The sequence below is a fragment of the Olea europaea genome, chromosome 12, assembly GCF_002742605.1.
Source record: "Olea europaea var. sylvestris chromosome 12, O_europaea_v1, whole genome shotgun sequence".
In the NCBI taxonomy this organism is placed as follows: Eukaryota; Viridiplantae; Streptophyta; class Magnoliopsida; order Lamiales; family Oleaceae; genus Olea; species Olea europaea.
Window position 1 is genome coordinate 4,425,709 of NC_036248.1, and position 21,113 is coordinate 4,446,821.

A 21,113-nucleotide genomic window follows, 5' to 3' on the forward strand; every position below is an offset into this window, starting at 1 on the left:
GATTGTCTCAAACTTTTCAAAAATGTACAGATTTATCAAAACCTTTAATTTGTAGCATCATTGGTCCCCAAGCTTTTCAAACTGATCGGGCAAAAGGACTTCTATAAATTCGTTAGTTGACCAAAAGTCATACCATAATTTGACCAATTTTACAAAAAGGTAAAATGGCCTTTTAACCTTTTATTTATTAAAAAAAAAAAAGAATTAGTATCAAAGATATCAAACCTTTTAAATATGTACAGTAAAGGAACTAAACCTATTGGTTAAATATTAAGGTTGGGTTAGGTCATGGACACAAATATGTTACTCAATTGTCGAGGGAAATGATACAATGCAATCCATGTCTTGCTTTAATTGATGAATTGACGGAAAACATTAAAAAACGACCAATGTTGCAAAGGTCGCTAAAGGTTGGGGACAATTCCATTAATTTTTCAAGTTGGGGATACATCAGTAAGAGTTTCCAAAGATTGGGGACAAATGTGCAAATTTTCCTTTTGATTTTTAAACGGCACTAATAGTGGTATTTTCCCCATCAATAATTGCGGAGCACTTTCAACAGTCTCAGATTACCATCTCGGGTGGCTCCCTCTACATTTTTTGGTCAATTCTTGAAAGGAATGGCATTTTTACTGAAGGAAACTGCTCTTTCTAAACTCAGAATCCATTCCCAGGTACATGCATATTGTTTATGTGCTGTTGTTAGGCTAATTTTTCATATATACATCTGTTTATTGAGGTAGATTGTGGAAATGGAATGTCAAAATTGGTGGGCTATTAATGAAAATTTTACTGCAGAAGGCTGATAATTCATTAACGCTATCAAGGCGCGGATTTCACGTCGAACCTGGGACTCGTGAGAAGGCTGTGAGTACTTCTCCCCTTAGCTTGTATAATTGGAACTAGAAATTTCTGTGCTTGAGATTAGATCTGAATAAAAATCAAGTCCCCAGTGCCCATAGATTGAGTTCAAATTTTTATGGAATTTTTTTAATTATAATTCTAGTTCCTAACTTATTATGTAGCAAACCTAGCTTTAGGTTTCTCGATGCTTCGATGACCTAGTGTTGCAGGTCTGCTACAATAAAAGTTTCTTCTTTTGGCATCTAATTTATTTTAAGGCCCAAGGAAAATCAATTTTCCTTCGTCTCTTAGCAAATATATGAGAGTTCGATGATTTAAGAATGCATGGGTTTTCAAAGGACTGGGGAAAGTATCTTGTTTGTGGCCTCAGTTGAGGCAGTTTATTCTATTGGATGGGTTTCCTATCTTTTATTTTGGCTTTTATCAAGATGCATGAAATGCATATTGGGATTTGTGTAATAGATTTGACAAAGTTTGATGTTGGTTTTCTACATATTGGCTATTGCTATTCTTATCAATCTGGGCTGCACCTCCTATAGATAAACATGAGTGGATTTTTAGGCTATTGCAAGAAATGTGTAGAAGGATCTAGCTGCATTCATTTAGTCGATTCCAAATTTATTGAGAATGAGCTTTGTTTTTTTTTGTTTTTGGTCGTCTATAGTGACGGTTGTTTTCTACCATGTCCATGGACGTACTGAATGATTCCATCCTATTGGTGTATATAATCTGATTTTTAGGCTCACTAGTGCTAAAAACATGAAATTGAGATAGTTCGAGACCTCGTTTGGTTCTGATTCTTCACACCAAAAAATCAATCTTCTGACCGTTACTTTTCTAAGTCGGTCGTTATTTTTGAATTCTTCACTCGCAGGTGAGACCTACTTTTATCTCAAACAGTTAAAAATTTGATTCTCATAATTACTACTAAACAAGCTCTGAATATTTTTCTTCTGTTTACTTGGATAGCTAATTGGGTTTCAGTAAATTAGTTCACGTTCTTATCATTCTTACATAGCTTCGCCTAATTTTTTTTTTTTTTTGTTTTTTGTTTTTTAAAGGAAACGTTCTGAGGACTGGTCCTAAGCTTCTTTGTATATCTTATCCTCACAAATCCAATAAACTGTCTCGTTTTAGAGTTTAAGTATCTGCATTTAGAGTCTTTTCTTGGACCCTTTGACATCTAATGATTTATTTAACATTTCATAACCAGATGCTGGTGACGTAGTTCTGCTAAGCTGATACTGAATGGCCACCGCATGTTCTTCCATTTTTCATCTTCTGTCATATTTTGCCACTTAGCCCCCTGTTTAGTTTAATTTAAAAAGTCGCTAAAAATCTAATTCAAAATCAATAATTAATTTTAGCACCACACATTTCATGAAACCCATAACTTTATCAACTTTTCAATTACATATTTCATCAACTTTTATCAAAATCTACTAAAAAAATCTGATTTTTAGCTTAAACCAAACAGAGGCTTATTGTTTTTTCTGACTGATCGTACTCCTTTGATAGCTTTTTAACCCTTACGGTGGAACGAAATTGAATCAATTTTTAACATTATTCGTTGATTTTCATGTTTTTTAGTTTGCTTATCGAAATAGTTAGTCGTCTATACAGTTGACTAGAGCCGAAGTTTTACTCATTTGTTGGCTGAACATATATGGAAAGAGGTTGCTTTCTTGTATGCAAACTGCATTCTTTTTATAATGTATGCAGCTTCAACATCTCTCCGTCGACGGAATTTAAAAAAAAGAATAGCCTATTCCTCTGTATCTCATATGGGTTTCATAATTATAGGAATTGGTTCTATCACAAATAATCTCATATTGGTTCATAATTACAAATAATCCCTCATGGATTTATTGGTGCTGCACTTTTTTTCTTGGCAGGAACGACTTATGATAGAATACGTCTTGTTTATCTTGACAAAATGGGTGGAATAGCTATCCCAATGCCAAAAATATTCACGATGTTCAATAGCTTTTCGATGGCCTCCTCATTCATAGATCCGAGATCTACATCTATGAATTGAAAGGTCCGAATGATCAACTCTGCAATCAATTGTTAGAATCAATAGGTCTTCAAGTTGTTTATTTGAAAAAATGGAAACCCTTCTTATTGGATGATCATGATACTTCCCGAAAATCGAAATTCTTGATCAATGGAGGAACAATATCACCCTTTTTGTTTAATAAGATCCCAAAGTGGATGATTGACTCATTCCATACTAGAAATAATCGCAAGAAATCCTTTGATAACACGGATTCCTATTTCTCAATGATATTCCACAATCAAGATCTCGTAGTTCCTACGGGGTGGAGATGATGGGGTCGGTCCATGGATTTTCCTTCCTTTTCTTTTGCCGCATTTCGCTCAAAGGGTTGAAAGGAGATAGTGCATCAAGCTGTTCCCAAGGGCCAACTTGATCCTCTTCCCCAGGGACCTCAGAACTAGCACTAGTTTGATATGAACCTTTAGGAGTAATTCATCCAATTGGTTAGATTTAAAATAATAACATACCCTTCATATGAGCCCACTATACATATTGATATACCTATAGATCCACCGACTTTACATTTTAGCCATCCAGCGATCCTGATATATTTGAAACTAGCTAGAATTCATTTACCCACAGATCATTTTCTGCAGGCATAAGAACTTTTTCCTTTATGTTCAGCGGAAATTACACGTTAGGTCATATTTTTCGAAATAGATATCTATGTTATGCTACAAGTCTAAGTTTTGGGAAAAAAAAAACGGATGAAATTGGGTCCCATCAAATCTAAACGATCTTTTTTTTTTTGAACATGAAGAGATGAAGAAGCGGAAGAGCTTCCAAAAATTTATACAACAGTGTTTATGGAGATCGGTAATCCACTTTTCATAATCAATGATTTTATTCGAAATAATCTTATCCAACTCTCAAATAAGAAGTTGCCGAGTGGTCAATTTACAAGTGAGGATCTTAAAGAGGTTTGAAATTCCCTTATGCCTATAGGTGTGTATGCAAATGTTAAAACATCACTAGAGAATCTCAGATCATGATAACCGCACCTTTCTTATAAGTTGGAAACATGTGGACAGTGGAATTTTAGATGTCCTTTGCTGCCCCAGGGGGCTAGAAAAATGTTGGTTGGATGCTTTATTCTGATACCAAGACTTCACTACTGCATCGCTGCGATTATGTTCACAGAAGATATTTTTCTTCCAAACCTTGATCTGTATTATTACATAATGGAACCATATGTAGCGATTCATTTAGTTCTTCTCTCTCTCTCTCTCTCTCTCTCTCTCTCTCTCTCTCTCTCTCTCTTTGTGGCTGTGTGCGTGTGTGTTGGGTCCCTTTTCTTGGGTCCCTTTTCTCACCTTTCAGCGAGTAATTCTTGCCTTACTGTAGTATTGTGCCTTATTTTAAAAGAATCTCATTGTTTCAGCTCTTAGCGGAGGACCCAGCATTAAAACGCTTCAAATCTCATAAGAAAAGTGTGCGGCGCCTCAAAATAATCGGAGATGCTCTGACCATCATAGTTGTAGCCGGTATGCTAATCCTCCTTGATAACTTGTACTGAGTGTGCTATACTATTGTTTCATGCCAACTTATCCCCTAGCAACAACTGATTTAGAATTCTTGTATTAGGAGATGACCCGAATGCTAGCAACAGATAAAATAATAAAACCTTTATCATTAAAAGTTCCGTGACATGAAATTTGATGCACTGTTTGCAAATATGGATAACTTGCTGTTTTTGGTTACTTAAAACCCTTTTTACTTTGGATTATGTTACATGTTCTTCAATGGGAAAGAAGAAAAACACGTTTAAGTGCTTTTAAAATTTATCAAAATGTTTGGATTGAACAATAAGAAATTGATTGTCAACTTAGTATTCACAATGTTGAAAGTTTACGAATGTGTATTGTTGCGGTGCCACTGATGGGTTGAAACTCAGATGCTCTTATGCTTTACATCACTTTTGTGTTTAGCATCCAGATTGTTTGGGCATCACTTTCAATTTCTATATTCTGATATGTTTCGGAAATGTTATTTCAGTTTTATCTACCTGCATTTTTTTATTTTTTGCTTTCAAGGATAAAAGGATTTATATGTGCAATTGACAATTTGCATAAAACGTGAGTAAATCTCAAATACAAATATGCATTATGGCAAACTTGTTTTTACCCTTTGTTTTTGATGTTTCTTGTTACCAGGGTGTTGCTATGAGATCTACGTAAAAGCAACAATGCGAGAAGAAGCTCGTAAACAGGCAAACAAGAATGCTTGATGGTGTAATAGCTTTTAAAATGCACATTCAATGGCTTTCTTGATATATTAAAGGAATCGAATGTGCAAGGGAATCAAAATCAAGTAGTTTCAATATTTTAGTACATCAGACTTGTTTTTTAACCCTCTCTTGTGGTGATGCGGAAAATAAAGTGGTTTAAGATGTACAGGTGATTTCTGAAATGACAATAATCGAATGGCAATGGAATGTTATGCACTCGTTTATCAATTTTGTGTCCAGCACTGTAAGGCAAATGCTATGAGAGAGTTCATTGTGGTTTTTCTTCCTGTCGATGTTTGATTCCATATATTTTTGTTCAATTAATAACTTGTATCATTATTTTTTAAGGCAGATACATCATTTCCTGTGTTTATTTTTATTTTTCCTTTGCAGCCATTCATGTTTTCGCTAAGGTAACAAAATTGTAATATACAACCCAGAAGGCTCCTGTGTCATTACTAAAAATTGGATCTTTAAAGGAATCGTTTGAAGACATGCATATAATCTACACGGGAACCTTAATGCTTCATTGTGAAAAATATACCGACAGACAGACTTCCGTGCCTAGATGAGAACCAAATTCGTTGCTCTTTAGTTGAATTTTACTAAAAAAAACCATGGAGCATATGTAATATTGCTCTTTATTTTAAAGAGTATCTTCTATGATATAAAGAGTATTCTATAATTTATTCATTATTTTGCTATTACATTTAAGTAATTATCGTCACTTTTCTGTTTTTTATTTTGTAAAAATTAAAGAATTGAAATAAAAATTGTAGTGTCCTCTCAATAAATAAGTGCTTGGGCCCCTAAAATCCTACCTAATGGAGAGATCGTATTTGATTCTTTCTTTAATGTGGAATCAATTCTTCCATTTGTCATATAAAAAAAATATAAATAGAAATTCAAGTCGTCATTAATCATTTGATATAGTATTCAATATATAAGTTCATCCTTAATTCTTTTTGAAGTTAAGATGCAACTTAGCGTGCAGTGTACTTTTTTAAGAGCTGTACAACGTCACTTTCCACTTACGAATTAAATGAGTAAATCTCAAAACAAAAAGTTGGGCTAGGACTGACAAGTCATCTCCCACTAATAAAGGTGTCGAGACCGTATAATGCTTGCCTTCGCCTTCCACCCTTCTTCACGCTATAGCTATAATTGAGGTGTTAGGGAAACCCTCATAACAATTATCAGAGGCAGGCTCTATTATTAAACTATAAAATAGTAAATGAATTATTGTATAGAGAATGAATTTGACTTCCTACATTCGAAAGCTCAAATTCAATTTTTATTTAATTTTGAAGATAAAGAGTGTATTGGACACCTCAAAAAGAGATTTGACACTCTAAAATAAAATTAAAAATAATGTTAATTACGAGCCTATTGAAAATGCTATTAGGAGATAAGAAAATAGCGGTCAAAAACTAGTGCACTCCCCGTGCAAAACTTGTGCAGTGTGCGAAAACTCAGCTCATGTTTCTAGGATTTCAATCTATATTTACTTGAATGATGCTACAAATCCCCATCAAAGTGCTTATTTATTCATAATGGAACAAAAGCGAGGATAGTTGTAAAATTACAAAAAACGATTGTACGTGACTTGTGCAAAACTTGTGCAAAAAAATAAAAATGATTCTACTACAATTTTATCTTTGTGCAAAACTAGTGCAAAGAAAATAACATCCAAATTTTGACCATGAAACTTTGAAAAGAGAAATGCTCAAAAACTGAACTACAAACATAAAGTGCATGTATATATACACATACTTAAAGACGTCAAGACGCACATATCTGCAACACAGTCACATAGAAAGCATAGGTCAATGCTTGTACAAACAGATTTCTAAAAGAGATCTTATGCACAGTCTCTATCATGCACAACTGCCATTCAACGACAGATCCATAGCTTTCCTTTGAAAATAGTAATGTGCCTCAGCTTCAGACCTCCTCCTGATTCCTCAACCTTCTGCTTTAGCCCCGGTGATCAATATATAGAAAAACAAGAAAGTTTGCGAATGTCTTTAAGAAAAGATAAAGGCAAATTCATCATCATGACATCAAGAAAACAACTACAGCATGATCATGAAAGCAGCTATCATCTTAAAGTTTATGTTTAAAAAAAATAAAAAAAATCTCAATAGACTTTTTGGACAATATAGGCACAAAATCTGCCCGGGCAATTTATGCCCACTCTGGGTGGATTGCAATTATTTATTTCCTAATGGCCTCCCACGAGGACTAGGTTCATCAACGGCAATTTGTAAGGAAAAAATTAACAACATTTTACGGTATCAGAAACAACTTCTCCTATTGCTTGTTCCTAGTTAACTTCCGTTGATGCCCTCAAAGAGCAAATTTCTATCGTTCAAAATGAGAAGACTGTCACATTCATAGTGCAATAAACGAACCTGTGAAATAAAAAATGAAAATAAAAAGTGTCCTGCTTCAGCAATAATCTTCACATAGAAATAAAGAAGCATAATAAACACTAGAACAGTGCATGTTTTAGGGCTTTGTTCAGAAAAAACTCAGTGACAACAAGATAATCAATAGTTTGTAAGAGAACGAAAGGAAATGTAGAGAAGAAAACTCTAGAACATTTCTTTATCATTTTACATGCATTATAAGTTGGAAACGAATATCTATTTAGAAAAAATGTTGCTTAACTCAGCCTCCACTTCTGAATCTTCATAAGTCTCTTCCTCATTTCTGCTTTGTCTCCTTAAACCTTCCATGTGATGACGAACAACCATAGTTTTTCCTCTTATCTTATCCACCATTTTCCGACTTCCAAGCAAGTCTTCTGGACCTTGAGATGATTTGGCATCTGGAAATGGTAATTTCAGAGGACTTTTTGGTCCCTGAGATGAGAATTCAGTAGATGTTCCAATGAAACGAGAAGGGCATATTCTAACATACAGAATCTGGAAAGTGCCCCCGTTGGGTTGGGGGGGTGTAACATAAATGACTTGCCTTTTTTCCATTAAATGTTATGACCGACGCTCCCGCTTCATTTTCTCTGTTCTCATTTAAGTGCTGTGCAGCAGACTGTTGTTCACGAAAATCTTGTTCATAATCCTGATTGAAATAAAATTGACAAAACTATAATTATTTTCATAGAGAAAACAAGACTAATAATGGAAAAACAAATGGTCAATTTCCTTTCTATCATTTATTTACTTATTTATATGTTAGAAGACGCTGACAAATAAAAGTTAACCATAATTTATAGCTAGATACTCATGACAAAAATAAAACATGAATTTGTCTTGGGATTATTGTCATACTTCCCGACATTTTTATGCAAAGAAAATGAGACAGAATAAGACCTCACCATTAGATCCTTCAGCAAACCTGGTGGCACTCGATGTTCCTGGCTGACAATTTGTCCACATTTGTGAATCCCTTTGCCCATCTGACCAAGTCGTTTATTAGGTCGATATGTCTGCTTCTCCATCTATTAAGTCATCAAAACAAGTCAATATGAATATTCAGGAAGTGTACATAGTCTACCAACTTCGTGGCTAATTAATTTTTTTTACCTTCTTTTTGTTTTCCAACTCCCATTGAGAGATGACATCAGCAGTGCAACTTTTGACTTTGACATTTTTATTTCTTGTTGCATCAAGAATAGCTGAGAATTGAGAATCAGATGCTGGCAGAAACTGCAGTTTTTTTGAGATTCTCCCTTGTGATTGGAGAATTCCCTGCAATTTTTGCATAGTAGATAAATTTCAGAGTTAAGATAATGAATATTACAGTTGAGAGAAACACAATCATCCAAGCTATTTCTTATACAATCATTATGACTATCACAACTATTTGAAGGAGTCAAAGCCTTATCAACACCAAAGATTTAACACGTGCTAGTGAAGGCTTTATAAGGTACATTTTTATGTCTCTGGAAAAGGTGCGCCTGATTTTCCCTTGTGTCTAGCTCAGAAACCATAAACGCTTGTTCTCCAATTAACAATTGTAAGCTTCCATCTTCCCATGTCACCAATCGTGCATTGCTTTCAACCTGCATATGCGAAATTATTTTGTAGTAGTTGAAGAAAATGTCAAGTAGAAGATGTGCAATTTACTACAAATGCATCAAAACACAGTCCAATCAGGCAATCTATGAGGACCAACTAATTTTGAAAATTCTATTGGTGTGAGAACAAAACTAGAGGTAATAGGTTTAACAGTCAAAGTAAAAGTAACCATGAAATCAAAATCACCAGTGGTAATGGATAAAATTGATAATATAATGTCGAGGTATTCAAAAATTAATCTCTTTAATTACAAATGGAGCCCAACTAAAATATTCTAGACCTTGGGTAACATCTATTATCTCAACATTACTAAAAAAGGCCAAATACTGGATGTTATTTCTTCTAGTGGTCAAATTTAATACTTTCTCAAGATTTTATTACGGTAACCGTTGTTCAAAGTTGATCTTTTTGTTTCTCAAATTGCGAAATTGCATACATGGCCCCCAATCTTTGACCCCACGTCCCCAATCTTTTTCTTAAGCCCCCAAACTTCCAATTTTAGGCACATTTAGTCCATAGCGACAGGTTCCATAGCTGGCATTAATAGACAAATTAGGCCTCAAGCTTAATAAATAGACTCTGTAAAAGTAGCAAAGGGAAATGAAAAACATCATCTACTTCTTCAAGACTTCACCCTCATCCCACTTCCACTGCAATGCATACCACCAGGCATCCCCCTGCAACACCAAGCTTCTCTACACCTCCTAAGCCAGAATCCCATCTCCCCTGAAATCACCATGTCCAGGGCAATCAACTTGAAGCCATTCAAGATGGCCCTGCAATTGGTTCACTTAATTCCCATAATGATAATGGGACTTTCAACTGGTTTTGTATCCTTTCTTCCACAAAATATTCCAATATATTTAAAAGCCCGCTCATTAGTAAAGAACCAGAACCTCATGTCCCATATTCCAATAATGGAGTGTTGCCGAATGTGAGGGCCGTGGGAATCGGGGCTGAAGGTTGGGGGAACGGATGGGTGGATGTTTGGGGATGCAAGAAGTTTGCTGCAGGGGAATTGGGAGGCTGAAGGGTTGGCAAAGAAGATTCCTTTTTTTCCCAGTAAATTTTTGTTTATCTAAAACCCTACGCAAAATTTGCATTTTCACATCAGTTTAACGGTGGTTTCAAATGAAACCCTTAAGGACCAAATGCATCTAAAGATGGAATCTTGAGGGTTTAGAAGAAAGAGAAAAGGTTGGAAACAACAGTGCAAAAGGGGTCAAAGGTTGGGGGTTATGCATGAGGCCTGTTACAGTTTCATTTTCAGAAGATAGGGTTGTAAACACAAGTTTTTAATATAACCTCTAGGATTTCAATCAAATTGAAGTTCAAGGGCATCAGACTCCCGTGAGTGTTAGAGCACCAATCCACTATACCTCTAGCTTAAGCAGTTAAGCCATTCCTGGGGCTATGCTTCCTTCTTTATTAGTAGTAATAATACTTCAGTTATACATAGAGGCACATTTCCATCCAGGTTCTCATGTCCGATTAGGTCACAGTCTAACAACTGAATAGATCTAGGTTATCTAGACTTAAATATAGGCATGTAGTTTAGTACTAACTCTAAATTAGTAAACAACAAAATTTATATCAACCAGCCATTTCCTTTACTTTTTTTCCTTTTTCTCTCCATTAGGTACTTTTCTCTCCATTGTTAAGTATTGACCAATTTGGCTGTCTATTCTCGCTGAGAAAGAAAAATAGAGATCCTCACTCGTAGGCGCGGTGTGTTTGGTGGGGGGGGGGTACATATTATCTAAATTCCTGTCATCAATACATCTCCACCGCCACCGCCACAGTGAAATGATGGTTGCTACTAAGATCATACCATGTCTGTCAAACAACGAATTTGTGGTTGTTATTGGAGCATCCGTAATCAAGTCCTGATCTTTAAGTGGTAATTTTTATGGGTCAGGGCAAACAGTGGACCAAGCCATGCTTCTAATATATATAAATGGGTTTTTTTATCTATAAATTGATGTAGCACAATATCTAAATGTCTTCGAGTCAATCCACCTGTACTTCTATGCCAATTGAACACAGAGCAAAAGGAAAATGAACTAGATGAGTAGATATTCATGGTCATGTTGTTATGTGCTAAATTGGTAGTTAAAATCCACAAATCAACATACAGATGTTCTGCCATCAGGTTTTTTGACGGTCCTCCAGCGAATGATATTTTGGGGAGGGATATGCCTTTTATGTCCAGAATTGTCTGTCCCAAAAAAGTCCTGTTCAACATATGTGCTTGGATCAAATGGCTTGGGATCAATGGCCACTAAGTTGGAGAGTTTGAGCACGTACATCTGCAACAGAAGAATATAAAACAATAAATTTCTCAATATTTTAAAACACGTGTAAAAAATACACTTGGATTAAAAGCCGTTCCTGAATCCAGCTAGAGTCATAAAAGATATCAACTTATTTTATCTTAACCCTTAGTGATTTGGATTCAAAAATTTCATTCCTTCATTAAAATCGTTTCAAAAAATTTCTCAAGTCACATTAAAATTTTATAAGTACAACTAACATATACAAGGGGTAGAATTGCACCCAGATGCTGGATACCATACTAGTGCTACACCATATTGAACATCTCTACATTTTGTGCTAACAAAATAACATATTTCCCATTTTACTTAGATCCCCTTTGACAAATTGTTCGTTAGCATTATATATTTATAAAGGAAAATCACCCAAAAAAATCTCTATCAATCTCTCTGTATTTAACTGTTTGGATTTTTTTCACATTCCAGCTCCTCAAGGCAGCGAGAAAGATCCTAAAAGGATCCACACTAATGTCTTTCTTCTATAATCACATGCTAAAAATTCCTCTCTCTCTCTCTCTCTCTCTCTCACCCACCCACACACCAAGAAAATTGTATTTATTTGCACCACGTCAATGAGAAATTGGTATGTATTATATCAAAGTGTAAATGAATCCATTAATCTATCCATAGCAGCCTCCACCCTGCTTGAGGCCGTCTACCCAACCCAATAAGAATAAAAATACAAACAAACAAAATCAAGATCCTAATCAAAACAGGACATGACATGCTATGTATATGTTGAAGAAATGGAAAGATTATAAAGATTATTCTCCATAACATTTTCTCAATTATGGGAGATCATTTTCCTTAATAATTGATTGTTTGATTTTACACAATGTTTCCTTTTAAAGTTACTTGTAGCCCATGATGTACCGACACGGACACGTGTGTCCAACACGATATGTGTCGGATACGTCGACTCGCGATTTTTAAAAAAAGTACTGACACGACACGTCGTCAACACCTTCATTAAATTTTTAAAATTCTTCATTTATATAGTTTAAATTTAGTTTTATACTTATTATTGATTCTTTTTTGTTGAAAACTTTTAAATATGAGTACTTATTTGTTATTTATTAAAAACTTTGAGTTAAAAATATATAATAGTTATAGTAAGAAAGGAAAATGATTATTGTAGAGTGTCCGAAGAGTGTCGGTATCGACACGTATCCGACACGTGTCGAACACGGACACGCTATCCTAGTTAGAGTGTCCGTGCTACATAGCTTGTAGCCCTATAAATAGGTTCTACTTTGTAATAGGTACCCGAAATCACTAGCATTTTCGTCGGTAAGCAGCTTTTTGCTTCTTGGCATTTGTTTTGAGAGTCATTAGGAGGTGGACCACATGAACGCTCCTATATTGGCAGTACAAAGCTGAGAAAAGGAAGTTGAGAATCCGATGATGTTGAATGGGAGAGCGACAAGGCAAATAGAAGGGCACTTGATGGATAAGAAGATGAATGTGAATTCAAGAAATTAAGAATGAACCTTTAATCCGACTAAAAACGATTGTTTACAGATCAAAATAATTTAATAGTTATGAAAGCTGCTAAAAATTGTGACTAGTGCTAAAAACTCGCAAAAAATGTTCTCCGAAAAACTTTAAAAAAGCTACCAAAAACTTATTCCCTCAGAAACAAAATAGTGATGAAATTAGCAAAAAGGAAAATTTGATTCAATTCAATTCAATTCTCTTTCTATTATAGTTATTTTTCTCCTACGTGTTAAAAAGGTTCGGTGAGTCAGGTGTAAGCCTCAATGCACTTCAAAGAATAAGCCTCACTGTAAACCTATAACATAATTTAAAAATTAACAGAAGTATGGAAATACACTGATAATAAACAATAAAATGTGAAAAAAAGTTCGTACAAAACTTTTGAAAAATTGAAGAGTGATTGTATCCAACAACCAGCAACCATAAAAAATCCTGTATAATTTTAATGCATAGTATTAGTCAAGATTATACCTGATTGTGTTCTATTTTAATGACTCGAATTATCATATCCAATATGCCCAGGATAGCAAGACAACTCATCATAGATCTACAAGTTTCACATATTAAAGAATTTGGAAAACAGATAGCTGAGTGAACAATCAGCTAAATAAGACATGCTTCAGAATTGAAATCCCAATAAAATTTTTATGCTAAATTATTAGGTCTCCAATTGGGATGAATTTATAAATGGTTTAATTTGTAAATAGAGAGAAATGAGGGGTGGATAAGATGATAGTATTTGAGGGTCCATTGGAATGTGTGGTTGAAAATGAAGTTTGACCCATTTACAAATGATTAATAAATTTGTTGAACGGAGGCTAACATGCAAGTTTAAATCAAAGAATCAAGGGATAAAAAAGAACATATGCTGAAGATTTACAGCTCTAGAAAAAAGACATGAGGCAAACCTTATCTGGATCAGCCAAGGGACAACACTGAGGAATCTCTAACGCCAGCGAAGAGGCAGTGGCCTTTTCCTTTTGTTCAGTATCTGCATATTCGTACAGCACATCTTCATCAGGTACCCTAACTTCAGGCCTCCGCTCTTTCACATAATTTCCCTCGTCCAAGCGATATCTCTGTATTACAAGCAAATATGTAAATAGAGTTCTAATTTACATGCAAAATGTGAGTGAAATCACATAATCCAAAAAGAAATAAGCTATTTTAACTTCTTATACAAACATTCACATTGTCATCATTCTGATTCTGAGTTATATGGTCTGCTTGTTCTCCATTATCACAGTCACCAAAAATATCATGAGTTCCAACGGCTAAATGATGCTTATCATATTTTGTGCTGTCATGTTCTTGGTTATCTGAGTCCCTGAAAATATCACGATTTACAGCAGCTGAATGTTGCTTATCATCTTTTGTGCCGCCATTTTCTTCATTATCAGAGTCCCCAAAAATATCACAAATGCCACGTTGCTTGTCATCTTTTATGCTGTCATGCTCTCCATTATCAGAGTCCCCAGAAATATCATGAAATAGGGCAGCTAGACATTGCTGCTTATCATCTTTTGTGCTGCCGAGTGATTTACTGCATGGGGAAAACAATTACAATTCAAAGAAGTAAAATTTGTAATATAAGGATCAAAATGAGGATTACTTCAAATTAACTGAATAAGATTTCTATTAAAGCCAAAAGAACGCATGCAGAGTTTGAAAATGACTACTAACTAACATTGTCTAAATGAAGCTTTTGCTTCCTTACCGCTCATTGTATACCCAGTTCTTCTCCTCTTAGCATCGCATACCCAGTTCTTCTCCTCTTAGAAGAATTGTACATTGACATTCAAAATACAATAAATACAGAACTGATCATGTATGAAATGATATAATGACGAATGTAGATTTAGCAATCAAAGGACTAAACTGTCTCACTATTAATCAGTCTTTCAATGCTAGCAGTCTGTAGAATTAAATACATTTGAGTGTTAGATATGAACGAGGTATAGATTTTAGTACCAAAAAGGAATCTTAACCTAAGAATTTGGTAGTGTTAACAAATACTGGGGAACAGACAATAAAAGCTAACTCACTTAGAGGAAATAAGAATTTGGTATTGCATGCAAATCAATGGACAAACAACCTGAACCAGAAAGAAATGAAGTTTTCATTGTGGGCTTTATATTCTCCTAACATTTTCTTATCAAGTGTCTATCAAACCATGTATATTTCCTTAATAGAAAATATATTTCAATAAACTATCACTATTTCTGAGGCCAGACGAGTTGAATCAGCCCCTCAAGAAGTAGAGGAAGACAAAAATGCAAGAACAGAAGGTGTTTTGCAAAGTACCTTCCTCCACTTTGATCGTGAATACAAATTTCTTGCGAACACTGAATTTTCTCCCTGCTCTCTGCATGAATACGATCAAGAGCCTCTGGCTCGTTCTCACTTTCCTGAACTGCCTTGCCTTCGACTTCAGGCTCGAGCACTCCATATTCTTCATTCTGAAACGAAAATGTTCATACCATTTATAAGTTCGAAAATGGCAATGAGACACAATGTGATTCAAATTTATAGGTCATATTATGTAACGTGCTCTGCTTGAAGCAGGCAACCATGAGTCCAACAATGTAGCCTAACCTACATTATAAAGAGAAAAACTCTAGGATTTCCGCAAGAGAATTTCAAAGTTTATTGCTACTTACTGACCTTTTATAGCAATTCAAGGGGAAAAAATGATACTAATCAGACAAAAATTATGTTAAAGCTTAGTGACCAGACAGGATCAAGTATGAGAGCTTCATGCTTGGCAAAGAAGCAATTTGATCTGATTCAATTATTATTAACCCAGTAGATAACCATGATATCTTACTCCATGCATGCATGACCTTGGCTCCAGTACGTCATAATTTATAACATGCAAAGAAGCAATTTAATCTAATTCAGTTATTATGTAACCAAGTTTATAAAGGTAATATCTTAATCCATGCATGCATGATTAGATAGGCTTCAGTACGTGATGCTTCATCATATGCAGCTATGTTTAACATCATATTTGCACGACAATCGGCTACCTTCCACTCTGATAAACTTTAGTGCCAATTCGCAGGTTACCACAACTAACAATGGGGCTAAAATAGCATACGGGTAGATTTCACGGTAAACGCAACCAATAATAGTAGAATGGATAAATATAACCTAGTCACATAAATGACGAAGCATTTATGTACGAAGTCATCTATCCTTCTATACAGGAATTCGACATCTTTTTTCCGTTATGGTAAAAGTATATGAAAATTTTCCTTTTTTGTCTTATTTTTCCATTTTACTTCCCCAATATACTCACTTTTTTAATCCTATCTTATCCTTTTTGCCAAAATATTTTGTTATCTATGTGCATTGTTTTGCAAGGATGTCATTTGAGTCATTCCCAGCCACTTTAAATATTTTTTTGTTTTTGCAACTCTTAGCTTAATCATGCATGCCATGAAGTATGATGAAGCAATTGCACCACTCGCGGCTGCATTACGTCTCTCAATAAAAATTATGAGAATTTGAGATTAGGAATTCATTAGATTTATATGAAAACAACATATGATATTTATTGTACTTAATAAAATCATTTTTAATTTGGAGCTAACACGGAATGGTATGTTTTCGGTTGGAAATTATTTTAGATCTTTATTGGGATCTGCAAAAGTTCATTCCGTTGGAAGATGGTATGACAATGTAAACTACCTCCACGGGTAGCATTCTTATTACGGACGGTTGTCTAGGGACAGGTGTTAACGGTAGACAATCTTCGAATAAGGGGTCTGTATGTTACGGAGTAGTGCTATATGTATAGGAGGGATAGGAAGACAATTGACCATTTATTCCTCCATTGTGATGCTGCTCGTTGTTGTGGAACGAGATTCTGGCCACTCAACACATGGATTGGGTGATGCCGAAGCAACTAGAAGATATGTTAAAGGCATAGAGGAAAAAGCTTCGCAATAAAAATAACAAAATTGTCTGCAACCTTATTCCAGGTTGTATCATATGGTATGTGTGAAGAGAGAGAGAGAAACAGTCGATGTTTTAAGCACAGACAACAGAGTAGATTAGAAAATTATTTTATTTGACATTGCATACTTGGTTTAATGCTGCAATTACAAATCATATAGACAAACTGCCATATTACATGCTTTTTCTTTATTGTTTAAATTGATAATACACTTTCTGTGTTTTCTATAATAAAATATTTGATTACCTATCAAAAAAATAAAATCATTTTTAATTAGGAGATAAAATCAAATTGTTATATGCAAATCTTCAAATTAAACAATTTCCAGTACATAAGCCAAGCTCAAAATGGCATATGAACAATGCGGACGCTATTATAGCATTCAGCTCTAAAATTTTTACTAGGTTAAAATAAAGGAAATTTTTTACACATAAACACATGCAAACATACATATATTACAGAACCATGGACAAAGATATTCATGCTTACATAGTTAGATTCCATAAAAAATTTAGGGATGAGCCATGTGTTATCAAATATTGAGGTATTTTTCCTTCGCGAGGCAATGAGTACATCTCGAGGCATTTTGAGGCATAAGCCACACAGCAAACCAAAGCAATGTCAAAAAATCATTAAAATGCAAAATTATCACATAATAAATCATAAACATTTTCAAAATTCGTAATAAAACAGTTTAAAATGTGCAAACAAAGCAAAAGAAAAATATATAAAGTAACAAAAAACTATTACTTTAATTGGTTGGACAATAGACTATTACCACAGTGGGTACAAGGTACATGAGAAGCACGAGTTTTTAATGTTTTAGTAGGGGTGGGCCATTTGATCGCCGATCAATCAAAACTTTTCATGTTTTGTGAGCCCACTCCTAAATTAAAGTAAATAAGTCTAAAAGGTTAAGGAGTGCACGCCTCACAAGCCTTGAGCTGGTGACATGAAGCGTGTGCCTGACTCAGTTGAGATGTATGCCTCCAAAATCTGCCACACAATCAGCTCCTTGAGCAATTTGATTCCCCTCACTCTAAGGGAGGACTCGGTCACAATTTTTTAAACCATAGGAATGAGAACCTAATTCATTGCTCTTAAGACCAAAGGGTTCTTTCAACTAACTACATGACAATAAATATGTAATTCAAAATTAAGAAAAAGGATTAGGAGGTAAACAATCAATTATGCACTGAAGTCCTAATTTACACTCAACTTTAACAGCCAAAAAATAACAAATGATATATTTTTCCTTCAACACAAAACTCCTCCGATGCACACATGTGCATGCATGCACAAAGCGAATTGATAGGACAAAGTTGTTCTTAGAAAGGGAAAAACTTAAAATTTTGGGATTTTTTGAAAAACTGGCATAACTAGATCTGAGTTAGCGAAGTTTATTTGGACATGAAAAAAAATAGTAAATCAATATCTATATACTTGCAAAGATAGGTTGGGGGATGGGCTCCTCCTCATTTTCATCTGACTGGTAACCAAACAGGTCAAGCATGATCTGCTTCCTTATCTCTTCTGGCACCATTTTCGCTTGTTCTTGATTGCTTTGTGTGTGTGTGTGTGTGTGTGTGTGTGTGTGTGTGTGTGTTGTGTATATCTTGAAGGCACTTTGTGGAAGTGTGTGAGGTGTGTTGTAGATGAGTGTTCTAATTTGAACTTAGCTGAGATGTGTCTTTGTGCGTGTCCATGTGAATGGACGCGTGTGTATCGTGTTGTCATCATAGAAAACTCCGTCCAAAAGAGAAGTTTCTTGGGAGCAGTGTTTGTGAAAGTGGGTGGGTGTGCTTAGTTGTCATCATAAATAAAACTGATCCTAGAGGATCTTATTCATTTTAGAGCTGAGCCTGTGGATGTGATTGGAATGTGAGTAGCTGTTTGTGTGAACTATCTTGTAATCACATGTAATTTCCTTTGTGGAAAAGAATCTTATTTAGGAGTAATAAATGTGGGCCTGATTATTGTAATACCCTTTCGGATTGCTACAATCTTATTCGGGTGTAATAAATGTACCTGATTAATGTAATTGCCTTTGAGATTGCTTCAGTCATTAACCCTGACCGAATGTCATTAATGTATGTCCTTATGTCAGATTAATCCTATGACTGCTAATCAAGCCTAAAATTACATAGGTTCCCACCAGCGATCACCACACCATCTCACTGTACATTCTTTCATTAAACCACCCTTGCCGCTCCATACCCTCAATCATCACCTAAGGAAACCTTTGCTGTTCATTTCATGGTTTGTTATATTTTATTACAATTATTATCCATTACCACCCACAAGCGAGCTTGGGATGTATAGCATGAGGTTGATTACTTATTTGGTTAACAAGATTGATTATCTTTGTTAGAGCTTTAAACAGTGATTAGCCCAAATTATGAAAAACAAGATTCAGGAGGCAAATATAAAATTAAGAAATTCATCATGGATGTAAAATATTTTTCTTTCTTTCAAGACCTATAATGTGAGAGCAAAGAAAAAAATCTTACCAACTTATTGTTCGGGACAAGATAGGAGACTGATCAGATTATGAGAATGAAAGTAAAGAGGAGGTGAGAATGGACCTTGCATAGAGATGGCAGAGTTCAACATGGTTGAGTCTCTAATCTGGCAATTGAGCACGATGTCTTTATAGCAGATAACTCCGAGCAGGGATGTAAGTGAAGAAGCAAAGCTTCTACAGAATGAGATCATCGCTAAGACATGCTCAATGGCAACCAGAGAATATGGCTAAAATATTCAAGGAAAGAGGTTTGTCATTTAGCACGATTGTCTTCAATCCTGCCCGTCTGTTCGGTTCTACGCCAACCCTTATCTATTTATTGGCAGCCCATACTTCACCATATAGTCAGGTGGCTTCCATAAACTGCTAAAGATTTCAGTTTCAATTCAGGAAGCCGTAAGCGTGCTGACTTAGTAAACTAAAATGATGCTTAATGGCATAATAGAAGCATTTGTTTCAGGTTCATAGCTTCTATGGCAATATTTGACAAGACAGTTATGAATAATCCCAAGAACTTGGAGAATAGGGATCAGTTGCCAAAAAGGCAGCATGGAGGGAAGATGATGATCTTTACCCGTTTCATCAATGAATGTTTATCTGCATTGTCTTAGCATTCGTCAATAATTCAAATCAAACTTCACACCATAACACTAAGATATCCTCATTCTTTTCCCCTTGAGCTAACTTTATTTTTGATGAATATTAATAACCTCTCTTTCTTTTCTCTTAGCAGTCAATTTGCTTACTCGTACAATTAGAAACCCAAAAAAAACAAAATAAAATAAAATAAAAAAGTATTATTGCACCACAGGCATTACTTTCTAAACCAAACTGTGACACGAGCATCCAGAATTTTACCATCATTAGGAGTGAATTACACATCTTTTACATCCACACTCAGAATTCTATTGAAAATATTCATAACACTGTACAACACAAACTAGTTAAAATACATCCTGGAATTCAACATAGACGAGATGATTCCTTGGTCGAATTCAGTTATATCAAAAACAACAAATTAAATACAAAAGCGAACAAATAAAAGATAAGGAAAACAAGAAATATAATCCATTATTATCACAATCATTAAAGTGAGAATGAAAACGATAAAAAAATAAATAATAAAAATAAAAATTAGCGCGTAAGAAGCAATCGTACCTTGTGTAAATGCAAGAACAGAATGGATAATGGGTATTAGGCTCTGATAAATGCGATTGTTTGCGTTCATTTTGAACGCAGTAATAATTATAGCAGAGGAAGATAATGATGCAAGGAGACCCACGTGAAATTTTAAAATAAATTAATTTTTTATTGGATTAAAAATAGTTACCTAAAATTGGATAATTTATATGATAAATTTAATAATGAACGAATAAATTATAAGTTAATGATGCAGACCAAATTAGCAAGTCAATTATTGATTTTATTTATTTATTAGTTGTTTGCACGATGAGGATTAATTCAGAGTTAATGGATCAAGAGTTCACCTTGGAGTTCCGAGATAGCTATCTTGATTTCCCTTTTATTGAAATTAATAAAGTGAGAGATTTTTTAATTGTTCTATATTAAGAATGACCATTTTTATTGAAATTTTTACAACGTTCA

General features: G+C 34.7%; 2 protein-coding genes across 5 annotated transcripts; one reads left to right on the forward strand and one right to left on the reverse strand.

Moving 5' to 3' along the window:
- The first annotated feature begins 531 nt into the window (after positions 1-531).
- Positions 532-5,505, forward strand: LOC111405280 (succinate dehydrogenase subunit 7B, mitochondrial-like). Of its 2 annotated transcripts, none has more exons than XM_023034085.1 (4): positions 532-674; positions 799-867; positions 4,305-4,407; positions 5,077-5,505. In XM_023034085.1, exons 1-4 carry the CDS (start codon positions 621-623, stop codon positions 5,148-5,150), a joined length of 300 nt encoding a protein of 99 aa, XP_022889853.1. In that variant the 5' UTR covers positions 532-620; the 3' UTR covers positions 5,151-5,505. The 2 variants fall into 2 exon arrangements, with proteins under 2 accessions (XP_022889853.1, XP_022889854.1); XM_023034086.1 differs by having other exon boundaries at positions 802-867.
- A 2,092-nt stretch (positions 5,506-7,597) lies between these two features.
- On the reverse strand, positions 7,598-17,603 carry LOC111405282 (protein LEO1 homolog). 3 transcript variants are annotated; one of them, XM_023034090.1, is made up of 10 exons: positions 17,474-17,600; positions 15,328-15,482; positions 14,215-14,566; positions 13,932-14,102; positions 11,329-11,502; positions 9,046-9,177; positions 8,699-8,863; positions 8,491-8,613; positions 8,130-8,234; positions 7,598-8,017 (listed from the first exon to the last, which is right to left on the reverse strand). In XM_023034090.1, exons 1-10 carry the CDS (start codon positions 17,567-17,569, stop codon positions 7,799-7,801), a joined length of 1,692 nt encoding a protein of 563 aa, XP_022889858.1. In that variant the 5' UTR covers positions 17,570-17,600; the 3' UTR covers positions 7,598-7,798. The 3 variants fall into 3 exon arrangements, with proteins under 3 accessions (XP_022889858.1, XP_022889857.1, XP_022889859.1); XM_023034089.1 differs by having other exon boundaries at positions 14,209-14,566; XM_023034091.1 differs by lacking the exon at positions 11,329-11,502 and having other exon boundaries at positions 14,209-14,566; positions 17,474-17,603.
- Between the last annotated feature and the right edge of the window lie 3,510 nt (positions 17,604-21,113).